General features: G+C 40.3%; 1 protein-coding gene across 1 annotated transcript; it reads right to left on the bottom strand.

Moving 5' to 3' along the window:
- Positions 1 to 450: 450 nt before the first annotated feature.
- On the bottom strand, positions 451 to 14,547 carry LOC107572687 (gastrula zinc finger protein XlCGF57.1-like). The gene is made up of 4 exons (XM_016259115.1): positions 14,510 to 14,547; positions 10,582 to 10,643; positions 8,446 to 8,571; positions 451 to 2,442 (listed from the first exon to the last, which is right to left on the bottom strand). Exons 1-4 carry the CDS (start codon positions 14,545 to 14,547, stop codon positions 842 to 844), a joined length of 1,827 nt encoding a protein of 608 aa, XP_016114601.1. The 3' UTR covers positions 451 to 841.
- Positions 14,548 to 14,839: the final 292 nt, after the last annotated feature.

A 14,839-nucleotide genomic window follows, 5' to 3' on the forward strand; every position in this document is an offset into this window, starting at 1 on the left:
GCATCTTCTTTGGCCTGATGGAGCTGTCTGAGTTTTGCAGTGAACCATGGTTTGTCGTTGTTGTAGGTTAAATGAGTCCTGGTAGGAATGCACATGTCTTCACAGAAACTGATATAAGATGTTACAGTCTCTGTGAGCTCGTCCAGATCGGTGGTGGCAGCAGCTTCAAAAACACTCCAATCAGTGAGGTCAAAACAAGCTTGTAAATCCTGCCCTGCTCTGTCCTTAATACAGGTTTAGCTGATTTCAGTTTCTGCCTGTAGGTCGGTATAAGATTAACTAAACAGTGATCAGAGAGCCCCAAAGCTGCCCGTGGAACAGAGTGATATTCATCCTTTATTGTGGTGTAACAATGGTCTAATATATTGCTGTCTCTGGTGGATTCGCCAGATGGATGCTAGGCAACGGCGTTCTAAATCCACGCTGCCTGAGCTTCACGAGCGCGCCGGCTCGCTTCCCCCGTCTGCGCGTCCTGAAGCGCTTGATCAGCGCCGCTGCTCCACCAACTACAACGTTCGGCAAAACGTCAGAATAATCGAAATCCGGTAGAAGATTTTGTGGTGTGCTCTGCCGAGTGTTCAGCAGTTCATCCCTGGTAAAACTGATCTTGTTTGAGAAACAAAAAAACAGTACAAACACTGGAGAGCCAAGCACTGAGGCGGCCGTCCTACATATGCATTTACTATTGTCATACTAAGAACACAAACAGGCTCTCACATTTACATGACTTTGCATATGGATAAGTGTGTTGATTTTATTGCATTGATCACAATTAAATTGTCTTTCCCCAGACTGAATGCACAGATGGTTGCTGAAATTACTCCTTTTTCAAAACCTCTTGTCACACGAAGGAAAACGATAAATTCTTTTCACAATGATTTTGCAAATGCTGTTTCAGGCTTATGTGATATGTGAAACTCATGTCACACTGAACACACTTGTAAGGTTTCTCTCCAGTGTGAACTCTCACGTGAATCTTAAGGTTTCCTTTAATTGTGAAACTCTTTTCACACTGAAGACACTTGTAAGGTTTCTCTCCAGTGTGAACTCTCATGTGCAGCTTAAGGTTTCCTTTAACCGTGAAGCTCCTTCCACACTGAGGGCAGGTGAAAGGCTTCTCTCCAGTGTGAATTCTTAAGTGATACTCGAGGTTTGCTCTGTATATGAAGCCCTTTCCACAGTGAGGGCACAAGAAAGGCTTCTCCCCGATGTGAACTTTTACATGACTCTCAAGGTGATTCCTGTCTGTGAAACTCTTTTCACACTGATGACACTTGTAAGGCTGCTCTCCAGAGTGAACCTTTATGTGAATATTAAGGTCTCCTTTAATTGTGAAGCTCTTTCCACACAGTTTGCAGGTGAAAGGTGTCTCTCCAGAGTGAATTCTCATGTGATCCTCCAGGTTTGCTCTGTTTGTGAAACTCATTCCACATTGATGGCACATGTAAGGCTTCTCCCCGATGTGAATTTTTACATGATTCTCAAGTTGATTCCTGTCTGTGAAACTCCTTTCGCACTGATGACATATAAAACAGTTCTCTCCTGAGTGAATCCTCATGTGATGATTAAGGTATTTTCTACATCTGAAGCTCTTTCCACACTGATCACAAACAAACGGATCCTCTCCAGTGTGAATTCTCATGTGAGTCTTAAAATTTTCTTTTTGCATGAAGCTCTTTCCACACAGTTTGCATTCGTAAGGCTTTTCTCCAGTGTGATTTGTCATGTGGCCATTAAGATCTCTTTTCCGTTTAAAACTCTTTCCACACTGAGAGCAGACGAACGGCTTCTCTCCAGTGTGAATTCTCATGTGGACATTAAGACCTCTTTTCTCTTTAAAACTGTTTCCACACTGAGAGCATGTGAACGGTTTCTCTCCTGTGTGAATCTTCATGTGAGTCTTAAGTTGTCCGTTTAGTGAGAAGCTCTTCCCACACAGTTTGCAGGTGTAAGGCTTCTCTCCAGCATGAATTCTCATGTGGGTATCAAGGTTTTTTTTCTGTGTAAAACGTTTTCGACACTGAGGGCATGTGAACAGATTCTCTCCAGTGTGGATTTTCAAGTGGCCTTTAAGGCCTTGTTTTTGAGTGAAACTCTGCCCACATGGTTTGCAGGTGTAAGGTTTCTCTCCAGTGTGAATTCTCATGTGGACTGAAAGGGTTTTTTTCTGTGTAAAACTCTTCCCACACTGACAGCATTTGAATGGCTTCTCTCCAGTGTGAATTCTCATGTGAGTCTTAAGATTTCCTTTTAGTGAGAAACTCTTCCCGCACAGTTTGCAGGTGTAAGGCTCCTCTCCAGTGTGAATTGTCATATGGGTATTAAGATTTCTAGCTTCTGTTTTATGGGTCCTTGAGTAACTAAATGATCCTTCACCAGGCATGAAGTTTTTCTCTTCCATTTCATTCAGTTCTTGAATCTCCTCTTTCAGTGCCATCAGGTCTAGGGTGAACAGAATAAAAAAACAAGTGAACACCAGTTTAACAGCACAAAGCAACAGACATGAAAACATTTAGACCTGTAATGCCAGAACCTCTTCTTAATACTGTTAACGCTTAACTTTCTTTAGGAAACATCCCAAATACTACCCTTCATAAAAACCCACAGAAGAGCACGGCACCTCTCCTCTTTCAGTGCCATCAGGTCTAGGGTGAACAGAAACAAAAACAAGTGAACACCAGTTTAACAGCACAAAGCAACAGACATGAAAACATTTAGACCTGTAATGCCAGAACCTCTTCTTAATACTGTTAACGCTTAACTTTCTTTAGGAAACATCCCAAATACTACCCTTCATAAAAACCCACAGAAGAGCACGGCACACCTGTGGGGTGTCCAAAAAAAATATACCACAGGTCCCTTGATTTAAAAAGAAGAATGGAGTCAACACATGTTCAGGAAAGATTAAAGTGGGTTTTTACTATACAAAAACCAAAACAAGGCAAGTCTGACATTCTGATACATTTTCAAGTTGTTACTGACAAAAGGGCACCTATTATGCAAAATTCACAATAAGGCTCCACCCTATTCTGCAAAAGGGGGTGGGGAGCAGCAGCTCATTTTCATTTAAAGATACAGGCACGAAAACAGCGTGTTTCTGCTTCCACTCAAAATAGACATTTTCAAAATGATATAATAATGGATCTGTGGGGTATTTTGAGCTGAAACTTGACACCTGAGACTTGTATTACATCTTGTAAAAGGGGCATAATAGGGGCCCTTTAAATGATATTGGTAACGATGAAAGATGTGTCCATAGTTGGTTAACCGTGCTTTTGGAAAATGATCTCCTGAGCGTTAAGCCCAGTTTAGCCCAATCATGTTCCTGGATATCTACATTCCTACAAAGTTCAGTTTCAACCCCAATCAAACACACCTGGACCAGCTAATTAAGATCTCAACTCAATTGTATATAGCACTTACAAAACTAGACCAAATGCTGTACATAAGAGCTTAAGCAAAAGCCTAAAACTTACAATCTTAGCATGCACTGATGGGGCTCCAGAAACATGGTTAAGAAGCACTGAATTAGACACATCTGGCCAGCAGAAAGCAGAAGTTGATGTGATTGATAAGGATGTAACACGTTTTAAATTCAACCCCAATTCCAGAAAAGTTGGGACATTTTGTAAAATGCAATAAAATAAAAAATCTATGATTTTTTAAAATCTCTTTAACTTTAATTTACTTGACAAAAGTACAAACACCTCACATTGGTTTCATACAGATTACTTTATCAGAGATTTTGTTTTCGATAAGATTTACTTCATTTAGACATATGTCTCATGTCTGTGTACACAAATAAAAGTAGACCCTTCACAGATTTGTGGGCCGAGTCTGGCGCTGTTTTTTTCACAGTCTGGTGTGAAACAGCATTTGGCTGAGCTCTGGCTGGAGTCTGGCCAACCAAAAGAAACTAAAAGCAAGTTGTATCTATTTGGCTGAGCCATGGCTGGAGTGTGGAGAAAAAAGAAAATATTCGGCTGAGATCTGGGTGGGTTTTGGCTCGCTGAAGATTAAATAAAAGATCTCTGGCATCAATGATTTAACAGTAAAACAGACTTGTGTAAGATGTGTTTTCCTAATTTTATAAATCCTTTACAATATTTATTTTAATAGCAGATACTTTTGGACATTATAATTAATTAAAGAAAAGTTTATGTACTGAAATCAACTGAGAAATAAAACATGATTGTGTTTTTATCCAAACAAAACCGCAGCTCCCCAGTACTGCTCGGTCTAATGTGGAGGACAATGCAATCCAATGCATCTTGGACATAGTAGTTGATTTACATCTACGGCGTTAAATCCGCTTTACAAAAAACACTACTTTTCCCAGAGCGCACCCCGAGACGAGCAGCAGCGCACACCCTGCCTAGCCAGCCACTCACATTTACCAACAAACTCTGGCAGTGAAATTCAAACTGATGTTAGAACTTTTGTGATCCCGCCATACCTTGGTTTTGTCTTTTGGAGCTTTAATACATCAAGGTAAGTTCATTCTTCTTTTAAAATCTCAACTAACGTTAACATGTAGGTTTCATCCATTCTTCTACAGTGTCTTACTTGATTGGCCTTTTGTTCGTGTTTAACTCTTTTCTGTCATTGGATTTCATTTGTTTTTATGTTAAAGGTACTACAATTATTCTCAGTCCCCATTTACAGTGCATAACGGAAAACATGTGGTCTTACATTGAGTGAAGTAACGTGAAAAAGGGCTGTTAAAAGAGACAAGATGTTTGAATCTGGGGGAAAAGGAATTAAAAAGTATTGTAAATGGAGATTTTGTGCTACGCTTGGACACAATCTACACAAGTATGACAACTAAGAGTCATGATTGCTTTTCTGTATTGGCCTTTATATTACCTAATTTTTTTAATAAGTTGTTTATTCACATTTGTGTTTTGCTTGCAGAAATCATGTGCCACACAGTCAGCTTTGTTGACACTGAAGAAGTTGAGGAAGTTGAGGTTATGCCTGCAATCTGGGTGAAGAATGGTGTGTGTTTATGGCCTCCATATAAACATTTAAATCAATTTTATTGTTTAAGGTAGTTATTTCACCTGCTTTCACTAGACCACAATAAAAGAATTTAAACTTTTTCCCTAGGCTTAAGCCTAGTCCCAGACACCAAGTGTTTGAGGCAACCCCTGGAGTATTTGTCTGCATATAAAGTTAAAATTACGCATACTGCAAGTATGTATACATCCTTTCTGTATACAGCATGTTTAATTTAAAAGGCTAAATGGTAGAAAACCTTTCAGATTGCATAGATAATTACAGTGAAGCATGCTGGAAGCTCTTGCAGAACAGACCGATCTCCAGTCAGACTCCCTGATGCCACCAAAACGCTAAATAAAGTAAGATTGTGTGTATTATGGAATTCCTTGATACAGACTTGTCTAACAGGTCTTTGTATCATTGTGCAATTTAACAAATTAACATGCACATTTCTTTTTTTAACTGCAAAAAAGGGAATATTTCGCTGAATAGTATATTCACATGTAGGGCTGTGACGGTCACCGCGGTGGTTGGTTGGCACTGCAGTTGTCTACGGTCACCGGCGGTAGTGCAGGTGACGTCACGCACTCTATAACAAGCATAATACGAAGTTTTGTATACGAGTGTAATAACAGTAATAGTTGCAAATAGTCTATGCTAATTCACAAATGACCTCAAACGCCATACACAGCGTTTCCTTTAGATTGGCAGGTTTGAGCGCAGGAAAATTCAGTTTATTCTGCATTCAGCAAGTTAATTTTGTGTTGGGCGATGGACCTTGTTGGGAAACCAAATACCATATCGCCGATCTGGAGCCATCTCTATTCATGTCACCCATCCGCGTTTGCACAATTGTCTTCAAGTTCCCGTGATCGCAAACGCCTGGCTGGTCAGGTTTGGTGAGGCTTTCTCCAAACTGGCCAAATACAAATGAGACAGCGATAAATGAAAGATGTTAACAAGAAATGTGGGAACGATTCCCATTTCAAAGAGAGCACGTGCAGACGAGGAGTTAATGCGCCGCTTGCTTGGCGGCGGAACAGTGAACCGTGTCTACACAACAGGTTTAGTCTGTCTAGTGTCTACAGGACATATGAACTCTGTGTCAGTACCTCATAAATAGGACGAGGCAGTTTACTGTTGGGGATTTGTCATGTCGTGCCGCATCCAGTGTAGCATCACTGATTATAATGAGTTCATAACCTAGCATTTTGTCGTGTCGTGTTGCACCGCGCCGCTCGCGTCCTGTGGACAGGGTGTATTTAAAGGGGTCATATGACGTTGTTAAAAAGAACATTATTTGGTGTATTTGGTGTAATGAAATGTGTTTATGCGGTTTAAGGTTAAAAAAACACATTATTTTCCACATACTGTACATTATTGTTTTTCTCCTCTATGCCCCGCCTTTTTGAAACGCGTCGATTTTTACAAAGCTCATCGGTCTGAAAAGCGAGGTGTGCTGTGATTGGCCAGCTATCCAGTGCGTTGTGATTGGCCGAATACCTCAAGCGTGTGACGGAAATGTTACGCCCCTCACCATACTGTGATGCTCTGTCCGGCCGGAGCGACGAGACAAAAACATGAAAACCCATTATAAAAGAGGCATTTGTTGCATCCAGTGGGGACATAATTACTGATTATAATGATGCGTTGCGTTGCGTTATCGCGCCACGCAAACATAAAACCATGTCTGCATTTGTGATCGGAGAAATGACAAACAAGCACTACTCTACACTGCTCAAAACTTGCGTTTGAATCGTCAGTGGCAAATCCTTTAAATATGAAAACGTACTTAACAGTCTGTGAGTCAGAACAGCCGGCATTGTAGTCTACTCTCACAGGATCAGTAAACAGTCCTCCATAAAATGTGCAGTTCTGGGGACACTGTGGCGTTGCGGGTGAGTTCTGGTCTGCTTCAGGCCTGGTTCTGGCATTCTTCAGGCGAGCAGCTTAAGGGCCATTCGAGGGGAGTGGGCCGTGGTGGTATGTGGGCCACAACAACAGCCTACATTCAACCAGATAAGGCCCACAACCAATTTGCTATCTGGGATGTATTACACTTATATGTACAATCAAAAATAACAGAGCATTATAAGTTCTTTTTGATGTTATCAGGAACAATTTTTAAATTTGTAAAAAGTGATGGCACCGGCAGCTGTCGACCCCAGGAGGTTCTCCAATCGTTATAATGCATAAAGTACATAAAAGTATTGTGTATATTTTAAAGGCTTAAGTCTTTGCTTAGGTCTATTTTTTATTACCACACACGCAAAATCTGGTTACTCAATTAATTTGATAAGTGTGCCTGGAAATAAAGCCCCGATTTGATAAAGTGCTTTGATAAAGATCAGTTATAGACAGTTAATCACTCACATTTCATTCATGGTTTGCTTTTTGCTAAATAAATGTATTTGCCAGATACTCCTATATCATGAAGTGATAGAAAGGAATCATTTTCATTGTTGTGGCTATTTATTATTTTTCCTCATTTATTTGGTGACGTCAGTGATTTTGTCACGAGTTGTGTGTAAATAGTACATGGTGGAGGAAATAATACTACATAATTAGTCAATGCGTTCCCCCGAGAAAGCCTGCAAAGATCTGAAATGGGTTGCGATCGAATGTAAAGTTTCTTGGGGAAACATCTGCAAGAGAACAGAAAACACTGACTTATAATTTTCCTTCCCACCTAGTATTTTTCCTCCGTAAAATAGAGATAAAGAGATGAATGACCGAAGAAACCGACCTGTTTGTTCCTCAGTATCTTCATGTTTGACTCTGAAAGCTTCTTCAATCTTCATGTCTTCTCTCTCCTCTTTAATAAACTCCATCTTTATGTGATGGCACCGGCAGCTGTCGACCCCAGGAGGTTCTCCAATCGTTACAATGCATAAAGTACATAAAAGTATTGTGTATATTTTAAAGGCTTAAGTCTTTGCTTAGGTCTATTTTTTATTACCACACACGCAAAATCTGGTTACTCAATTAATTTGATAAGTGTGCCTGGAAATAAAGCCCAGATTTGATAAAGTGCTTTGATAAAGATCAGTTATAGACAGTTAATCACTCACATTTCATTCATGGTTTGCTTTTTGCTAAATAAATGTATTCGCCAGATACTCCTATATCATGAAGTGATAGAAAGGAATCATTTTCATTGTTGTGGCTATTTATTATTTTTCCTCATTTATTTGGTGACGTCAGTGATTTTGTCACGAGTTGTGTGTAAATAGTACATGGTGGAGGAAATAATACTACATAATTAGTCAATGCGTTCCCCCGAGAAAGCCTGCAAAGATCTGAAATGGGTTGCGATCGAATGTAAAGTTTCTTGGGGAAACATCTGCAAGAGAACAGAAAACACTGACTTATAATTTTCCTTCCCACCTAGTATTTTTCCTCCGTAAAATAGAGATAAAGAGATGAATGACCGAAGAAACCGACCTGTTTGTTCCTCAGTATCTTCATGTTTGACTCTGAAAGCTTCTTCAATCTTCATGTCTTCTCTCTCCTCTTTAATAAACTCCATCTTTATAATAGTGTCTCTCAGTCGCTTCAGCAGGAGTTTATCTGTGTGTTTAAGATCAGAATAATTAACAGAAAGATAATAAACCCAAACTAAATCTCTGTGTGCGTCTCAATCAGCTCCCTAGTTCAGTAGTCAGCACACTAGTTCAGTAGTCAGCGCACTAGTTCAGTAGTCAGCGCACTAGTAAGGGAGTCAGTCATCACTAGAGTTAATGCAGTTATTACCTAAACAGCGTGTTTCTGATGAACTGCTTCACTAGATAGGGAGCGAAATCAGACGCTTCTTTTCTGAGACTCATGAGTGGATGGCTTTACTCACACCACAACAACAACAACAACAATACTGTCCATTAACGTTATTAGACACATTATAACGTTACATTAAAAATAATTAATCAATGTATAGGTACTCTATCAAACTTTATGAACGGGTTGTACTGATTGAAACGCTTTAGAAGATGAAAAACACAAACCTTGTTCTTCAGCAGAATCGCGCAGCCTTATGACGTCACGCCGCCTCGCCAAAATAAAAGTCCTGTTCCGACCATCACATCCAGAAAACACGTGCAAGTGCTTCAGATAAAGGGTTGTGTGGAAGGATAGAGTGCAGATGCCACTGTGCTTCTTTCACAAGGTTGGCTTATTTCGAAATATAATCATATAGATGTACTCGAGTATCTTGAAAGGATAGTAAAGAACTGTTGAATATTTCAAACTTATCAAGAATCTGTTGTTAAACATTAAGTTTGTGGTTGCAGAAAGATCTACTGACTAAAATGGAACCATATGATCATTATGAGCTCTTCGTGAGTCGGCAGGTGGTGAAAATAAAGTTATAGTCAAGTTCACATAGCTAATATTTTCTGGAGTGAACTCTCAAGTGAGCCTGGAGCTCTTTCCACACTGATGACAGGTGAACGGCTTCTGTCCAGCGGGACTGCGCATTCAGTTCTGGACTCTCATCTTTCAGCACCATTAGATCTAATTAAAAAAGACAAATTAAGCCGAGTTTGATGGCACAAAGCAACACACATCTATGTTAGATCTGATACACACTGAAAGATTTCTCATCTCAGAATTTGTAATCTCAGAATCTCTTCTTCGTGTTGTTAACTGTTGCCTTTTTTAGAACATATTTAAAATTAAAAAAAGTGGTGCAGTCCATGAAAGCTAGGCGTTATTAAATACCTTATCACTTGGCCCAGGAGACCTGGTTTATTATAGACCAGGGTTCCCCAAATCCAGCCCTGAAAGGCCAGTGCCCTGCACATTTTAGTTCCACACCTGGACAAACTAATCGAGGTCTTCAGAGTTACTAGAAACTCGCAGGTAAGTGAGTTTGATCAGGGCTTGAGCTAAACTCTGCAGGACAGTGGCCCTCCAGGGCTGGATTTGACTACGCGAGTGCATTATATTAAAAGGGCTGTGACTGTAAAGGATTATTGGTGATGGGTTTAAAGACTTAGTTTAACTGATTTTGACTGTCTGAGTGAAAAAGTGCTTGTAGTACGTCAGAAATAGAATGGGGCGTCAGTTTGACCCTGGACATCCGATCTAAATAGCATTGCATCATTTGATCGTGCTGAACACACTCAACACCCCCGTAGAAGCAGGCATGGCCGTTCACACCTGGTGTATCCAGGGGCGTAGATTTCGTCTAACAGTAGGGGGGGATAACATTTCTCAAGAGCCATTTTTGAAGGGGACACAAATGATGCAGCTAAAATTGTACTTGTAAGAATATGTACACACAGAGGAACAGTGCTGGGGAAAGTTACTTTTAAAAGTAATGCATTACAATATTGCGTTACTCCATAAAAAAGTAACTAATTACGTTACTTAGTTACGGAAAGTAATGCGTTGCGTTACTTTTGCGCTACTTTTTAAATCTGGTTCACACCACAACAACAACAACAACAATACTGTCCATTAACGTTATTAGACACATTATAACGTTACATTAAAAGTAATGAATCAATGTATAGGTACTCTATCAAACTTTATGAACGGGTTGTACTGATTTAAACGCTTTAGAAGATGAAAAACACAAACCTTGTTCTTCAGCAGAATCGCGCAGCCTTATGACGTCACGCCGCCTCGCCAAAATAAAAGTCCTGTTCAGACCATCACATCCAGAAAACACGTGCAAGTGATCAGATAAAGGGTTGTTTGGAAGGATAGAGCGCAGATGCCACTGTGCTTCTTTCACAAGGTTGGCTTATTTCGAAATATGATAATATAGATGTACTCAAGTATCTTGAAAGGATAGTAAAGAACTGTTGAATATTTCAAACTTATCAAGAATCTGTTGTTAAACATTAAGTTTGTGGTTGCAGAAAGATCTACTGACTAAAATGGAACCATATGATCATTATGAGCTCTTCGTGAGTCGGCAGGTGGTGAAAATAAAGTTATAGTCAAGAACAACACTGCAGAGGAATGGCTTACTATTATTAGTGCAGCAGGGAGACCGTGGCAAATTAGACCACTCCAAGCTGCTGCGGTCGCGCCGAGACAGCGCTCGTGTCCGTTGTAGACATTACTTTCCTTCACAGTGTTGCCAAGTCCGCGGTTTTCCTGTGGAATTGGGCTATTTTAACACTGTTGCCGCGGGTTGTTGTTCATGTCCGCGGGTTGAAGCGACCCCAATAACGTGATATTTAGTCCCTGGAATGTGAATTTTACTGGAAGATCACTAATTAAAATACTAAGTAAAAGGCCTCAAATTTGAAGTACAATCTGGGATGTCTTTTTCTATCAATTCTTCAATAGGTAGATCTTGTCTTTCATAAAGGCCGAGGTCAGGGATCTTGGGCCTAAAAAGGTTGGTGACCACTCATCTAGATAGTGAACAATTTTGTTTGACATTGATATCGCTGCGAATTTGTAAGTTTAAAAAAAAAAGTGATTAATTGGGATTCCAAATTTTTCATTAAGGTCTTTAAAGGAGCGGGGGACCCCCTCGAAACGCAGATAGTTTGGGCTAGTTTTGAGTAGCAGTTGGGCGGGTTTGGTTATGAGAACCTGGCAACTCTTTCCCTCAAGCAGGTAACATTATTATTATGTAGGATATCAGACCGAATCAGACAATCTAAGATTTGGTCAAAACCAAGTTGAGGCATGAGGAGTCACAAAAATTCCACAGAGGCCCAAGACACCAGGATGTCATAAATCAGCCCCTAGCCCCTCTGAAGCAAGCCTAAACCTAAACCCCTGTCCCAGAACAGTTTTCAACATTAACACAAAAGAACACTTATTGCCAAGTCCAAGGAGATTGTCAATTTTGGGGGCAAGTTATCAAGAATAATGGTCAAAAGAGATGCACAGCGTGACCGCCACATGGAAACATGTGACAGTGATCACAAGCTTCAAATTGACTTCCCCCACTTCACGACAAAGAACAGACTGTCGGAAATTCCTTACAGAACGTATCCTTACGTCCACAGAATGCCAAAGAAACTTCATTTCCATGTGAATATGCATCTAAATGACACTAAAAGGACTCGAGCAACTAAAATAATCACTTCATCCGATGTTTAAGTGAATAAAATAGCCTTGACAGCCTTAATTACCAGAGTTCCTCAACTATTGTCTTTGTTCTCTCTCACCGGACTCGTGTGTGTGTGTGTAGGTAATGTAAAAGAGGAAAGCAGGCATTTGGACCAAAGCACTGTGAGGCAAAGGAGGAGGAGCCTCAAAATGTTTATAAACTTAAAAGCATTTTAAAAATATGCATAGCGGATTCATCGAAAAATACATTGCCATCATCTGTATTAAAGAGAAAATAATCACTTCATCCGATGTTTAAGTGAATAAAATAGCCTTGACAGCCTTAATTACCAGAGTTCCTCAACTATTGTCTTTGTTCTCTCTCACCGGACTCGTGTGTGTGTGTGTAGGTAATGTAAAAGAGGAAAGCAGGCATTTGGACCAAAGCACTGTGAGGCAAAGGAGGAGGAGCCTCAAAATGTTTATAAACTTAAAAGCATTTTAAAAATATATTTTGCCCTCCATATATTTCAGTCCAAGAAAATACATTCACATGTAACATGTGACAATCCCCTCTTCACTGCCACTGAATGAATGAATGAATGAGCCCTTTATTGTCACTGATCACAGGTACCAGCGAAATTAGCCATCCACCTGTCCATACATACAATATGACAAGGGGGTAGACAGGACAGGAGGACAGGGAATTTTTTTGAAGAAATACAGCATAACATGAGGGAGGGGAGGAGATTAAAAAAAAAACAGACCCCAGACTATGCTCCTATGGGGAGCACAGTGTGGGAACAGGAAAAAAACACCTCTTACATATTCAGCATCACTTGAACACAAACAAATAATACCGTATATACATGCATAAATAAAATTAAAGTCAACAAAGTGCTCTGTAACGAGAAGGAGAGGTAGGATTTCTGTGAAAGTAAAATTAAATGTGAACAGATTTTGATAAATCCAGTAGAAGTGTAAGCACAAACATATACAGTAGATAAGTACACACACCCATACATATAGACAGATACATTATTAGTACCGTACTTACTTTCAAGTATTTCATTTTTCATCCTCGTTCTCTTTTTTTAGATTCATGTTCTCGTCCCTCAGCTGAGCAGGAAATTCTGTGTTATTCCCTTGAGGTCATACTAGTATACACATTTTAGAGTGGCCTTTTATTGTGGCCAGCCTAAGGCACACCTGTGCAATAATCATGCTGTCTAATCAGCATCTTGATATGCCACACCTGTGAGGTGGATGGATTGTCTCGGCAAAGGAGAAGTGCTCACTAACACAGATTTAGACAGATTTGTGAACAATATTTGAGAGAAATAGGCCTTTTGTGTACATAGAAAAAGTCTTAGATCTTTGAGTTCAGCTCATGAAAAATGGGGGCAAAAACAAAAGTGTTGCGTTTATAATTTTGTTCAGTGTATGTTAAGGCCATGTATGTGCACAATACATGTCTAATTTAAATATGCTAGTGTATTTAAACAACATATATGCAAACATTCTGTATGCTCATATTGTCACGAATCCGGTCTATGAACTTCCGTTCACTCACCACCAGAGGTCACCCGCTCACTACATGGACTCTCACACTACACAGACTGTTACACTATACCCTGCACTACATTTCCCATCATCCATTGCACTGATTGCACACAGCTGTAACCAATCACACGCCCACCTGAAAGCCATTACACACACTATATAACACCTACCCAGATCCTGCTCAAGTCGCTGAGTATTGTTCTGCATTTATCACTCTCCTAGTGTTAGCTGCTTTACCAAGCCATCCCGTGATTCCTAAGTTAAAGTTTAGTCTTGTTCATATTCTGTTTACCCGTGTTTTGATCTTAGCCTGTTTTCTCATCTTGTCTGATCTCTACCTGCCCTGAAGTTTATAGCCTGCCTTGGATCTCTCTCTCTCTCGTCTTGTCGTTTGGACTCTGTTTGCCCCTGCCTGGACTATTACTGTGTACCTGGATTATCTCTCTCTGTCTAGCCCTCTGGATGTCATTTGCTGATCGGAGACCCTCGTCTGCTCTTGGATTATTCTTTGTGTCTTGCCCATACCATACCTGTTTGCCATTGTTTGACCCTGCCTGTGTTCTGACCATGTTTATAAATAAAGCTTGCACATGGATCCTCACGCCTCACGTCTCGTCTGCCACATGCAAAAAGCTTTTTGATTGGAGTCTTACAATCAAAAAGAGGTTTTTAATCATCGGCGATTCCAATCTGGCCAGAACTCCCACCTTTAACATACCGGATCTGCAAATTGACAGCTTTCCAGGGGCGAAATTCGTGATAAAGGAGATTCAGAGGGTCCAGAGCGCAGCAATGTCTCGTTCACCAGAGACGGAACTCTTTATCCCAGTGGTCAATTTTTCCCGTGCACTCCCCATCGAGGAACAGATGCATTTGGAGCATCTCAATTCTTTCATTCAGAAGAACACGCATTCTAATCCCCCTTTACCATCGGCTCAGTTTATAGTCGAGAACGATCATATCCATTGGAAGTCGGCTACTGCAAGGGCGATGTTAGAGCATTGGGCCCGACAGTTAAACTTAAGTTTGGTTCTTTTGAAAGGTCTCTCGTTCATTCCAGCTCCCCATGGGTTTAAAACACAGACAAAATTATTATTGAAGAATTTACAATCGTACCACCGTAGACTAAAGTTAGAAACATATTTTGAAGGTAAAAAACAGCAAGTGCCTTTCACCCACGGTTCAGATTGGACACCAGCCCTGTCCAGCCAACCCAACCAAATAACTCTGATTACTACACTTACCACCACTTCAACTG

Source organism: Sinocyclocheilus grahami, unplaced genomic scaffold (assembly GCF_001515645.1).
Source record: "Sinocyclocheilus grahami isolate Dianchi unplaced genomic scaffold, SAMN03320097.WGS_v1.1 scaffold1797.1, whole genome shotgun sequence".
Taxonomy (NCBI): Eukaryota; Metazoa; Chordata; class Actinopteri; order Cypriniformes; family Cyprinidae; genus Sinocyclocheilus; species Sinocyclocheilus grahami.

Bases quoted from the DNA above. Each gene is read 5' to 3' on its own strand.
- LOC107572687 (XM_016259115.1), bottom strand. From the start codon at position 14,547: ATGGATATGATCGTTCTCGACTATAAACTGAGCCGATG. The intron at 10,644-14,509 runs GTAAAGGGGGAT...TGGTCTGAACAG, and splicing joins GACTATAAACTGAGCCGATG to GACTTTTATTTTGGCGAGGC. The intron at 8,572-10,581 runs GTTTGTGTTTTT...TTAAACACACAG, and splicing joins CGATTCTGCTGAAGAACAAG to ATAAACTCCTGCTGAAGCGA.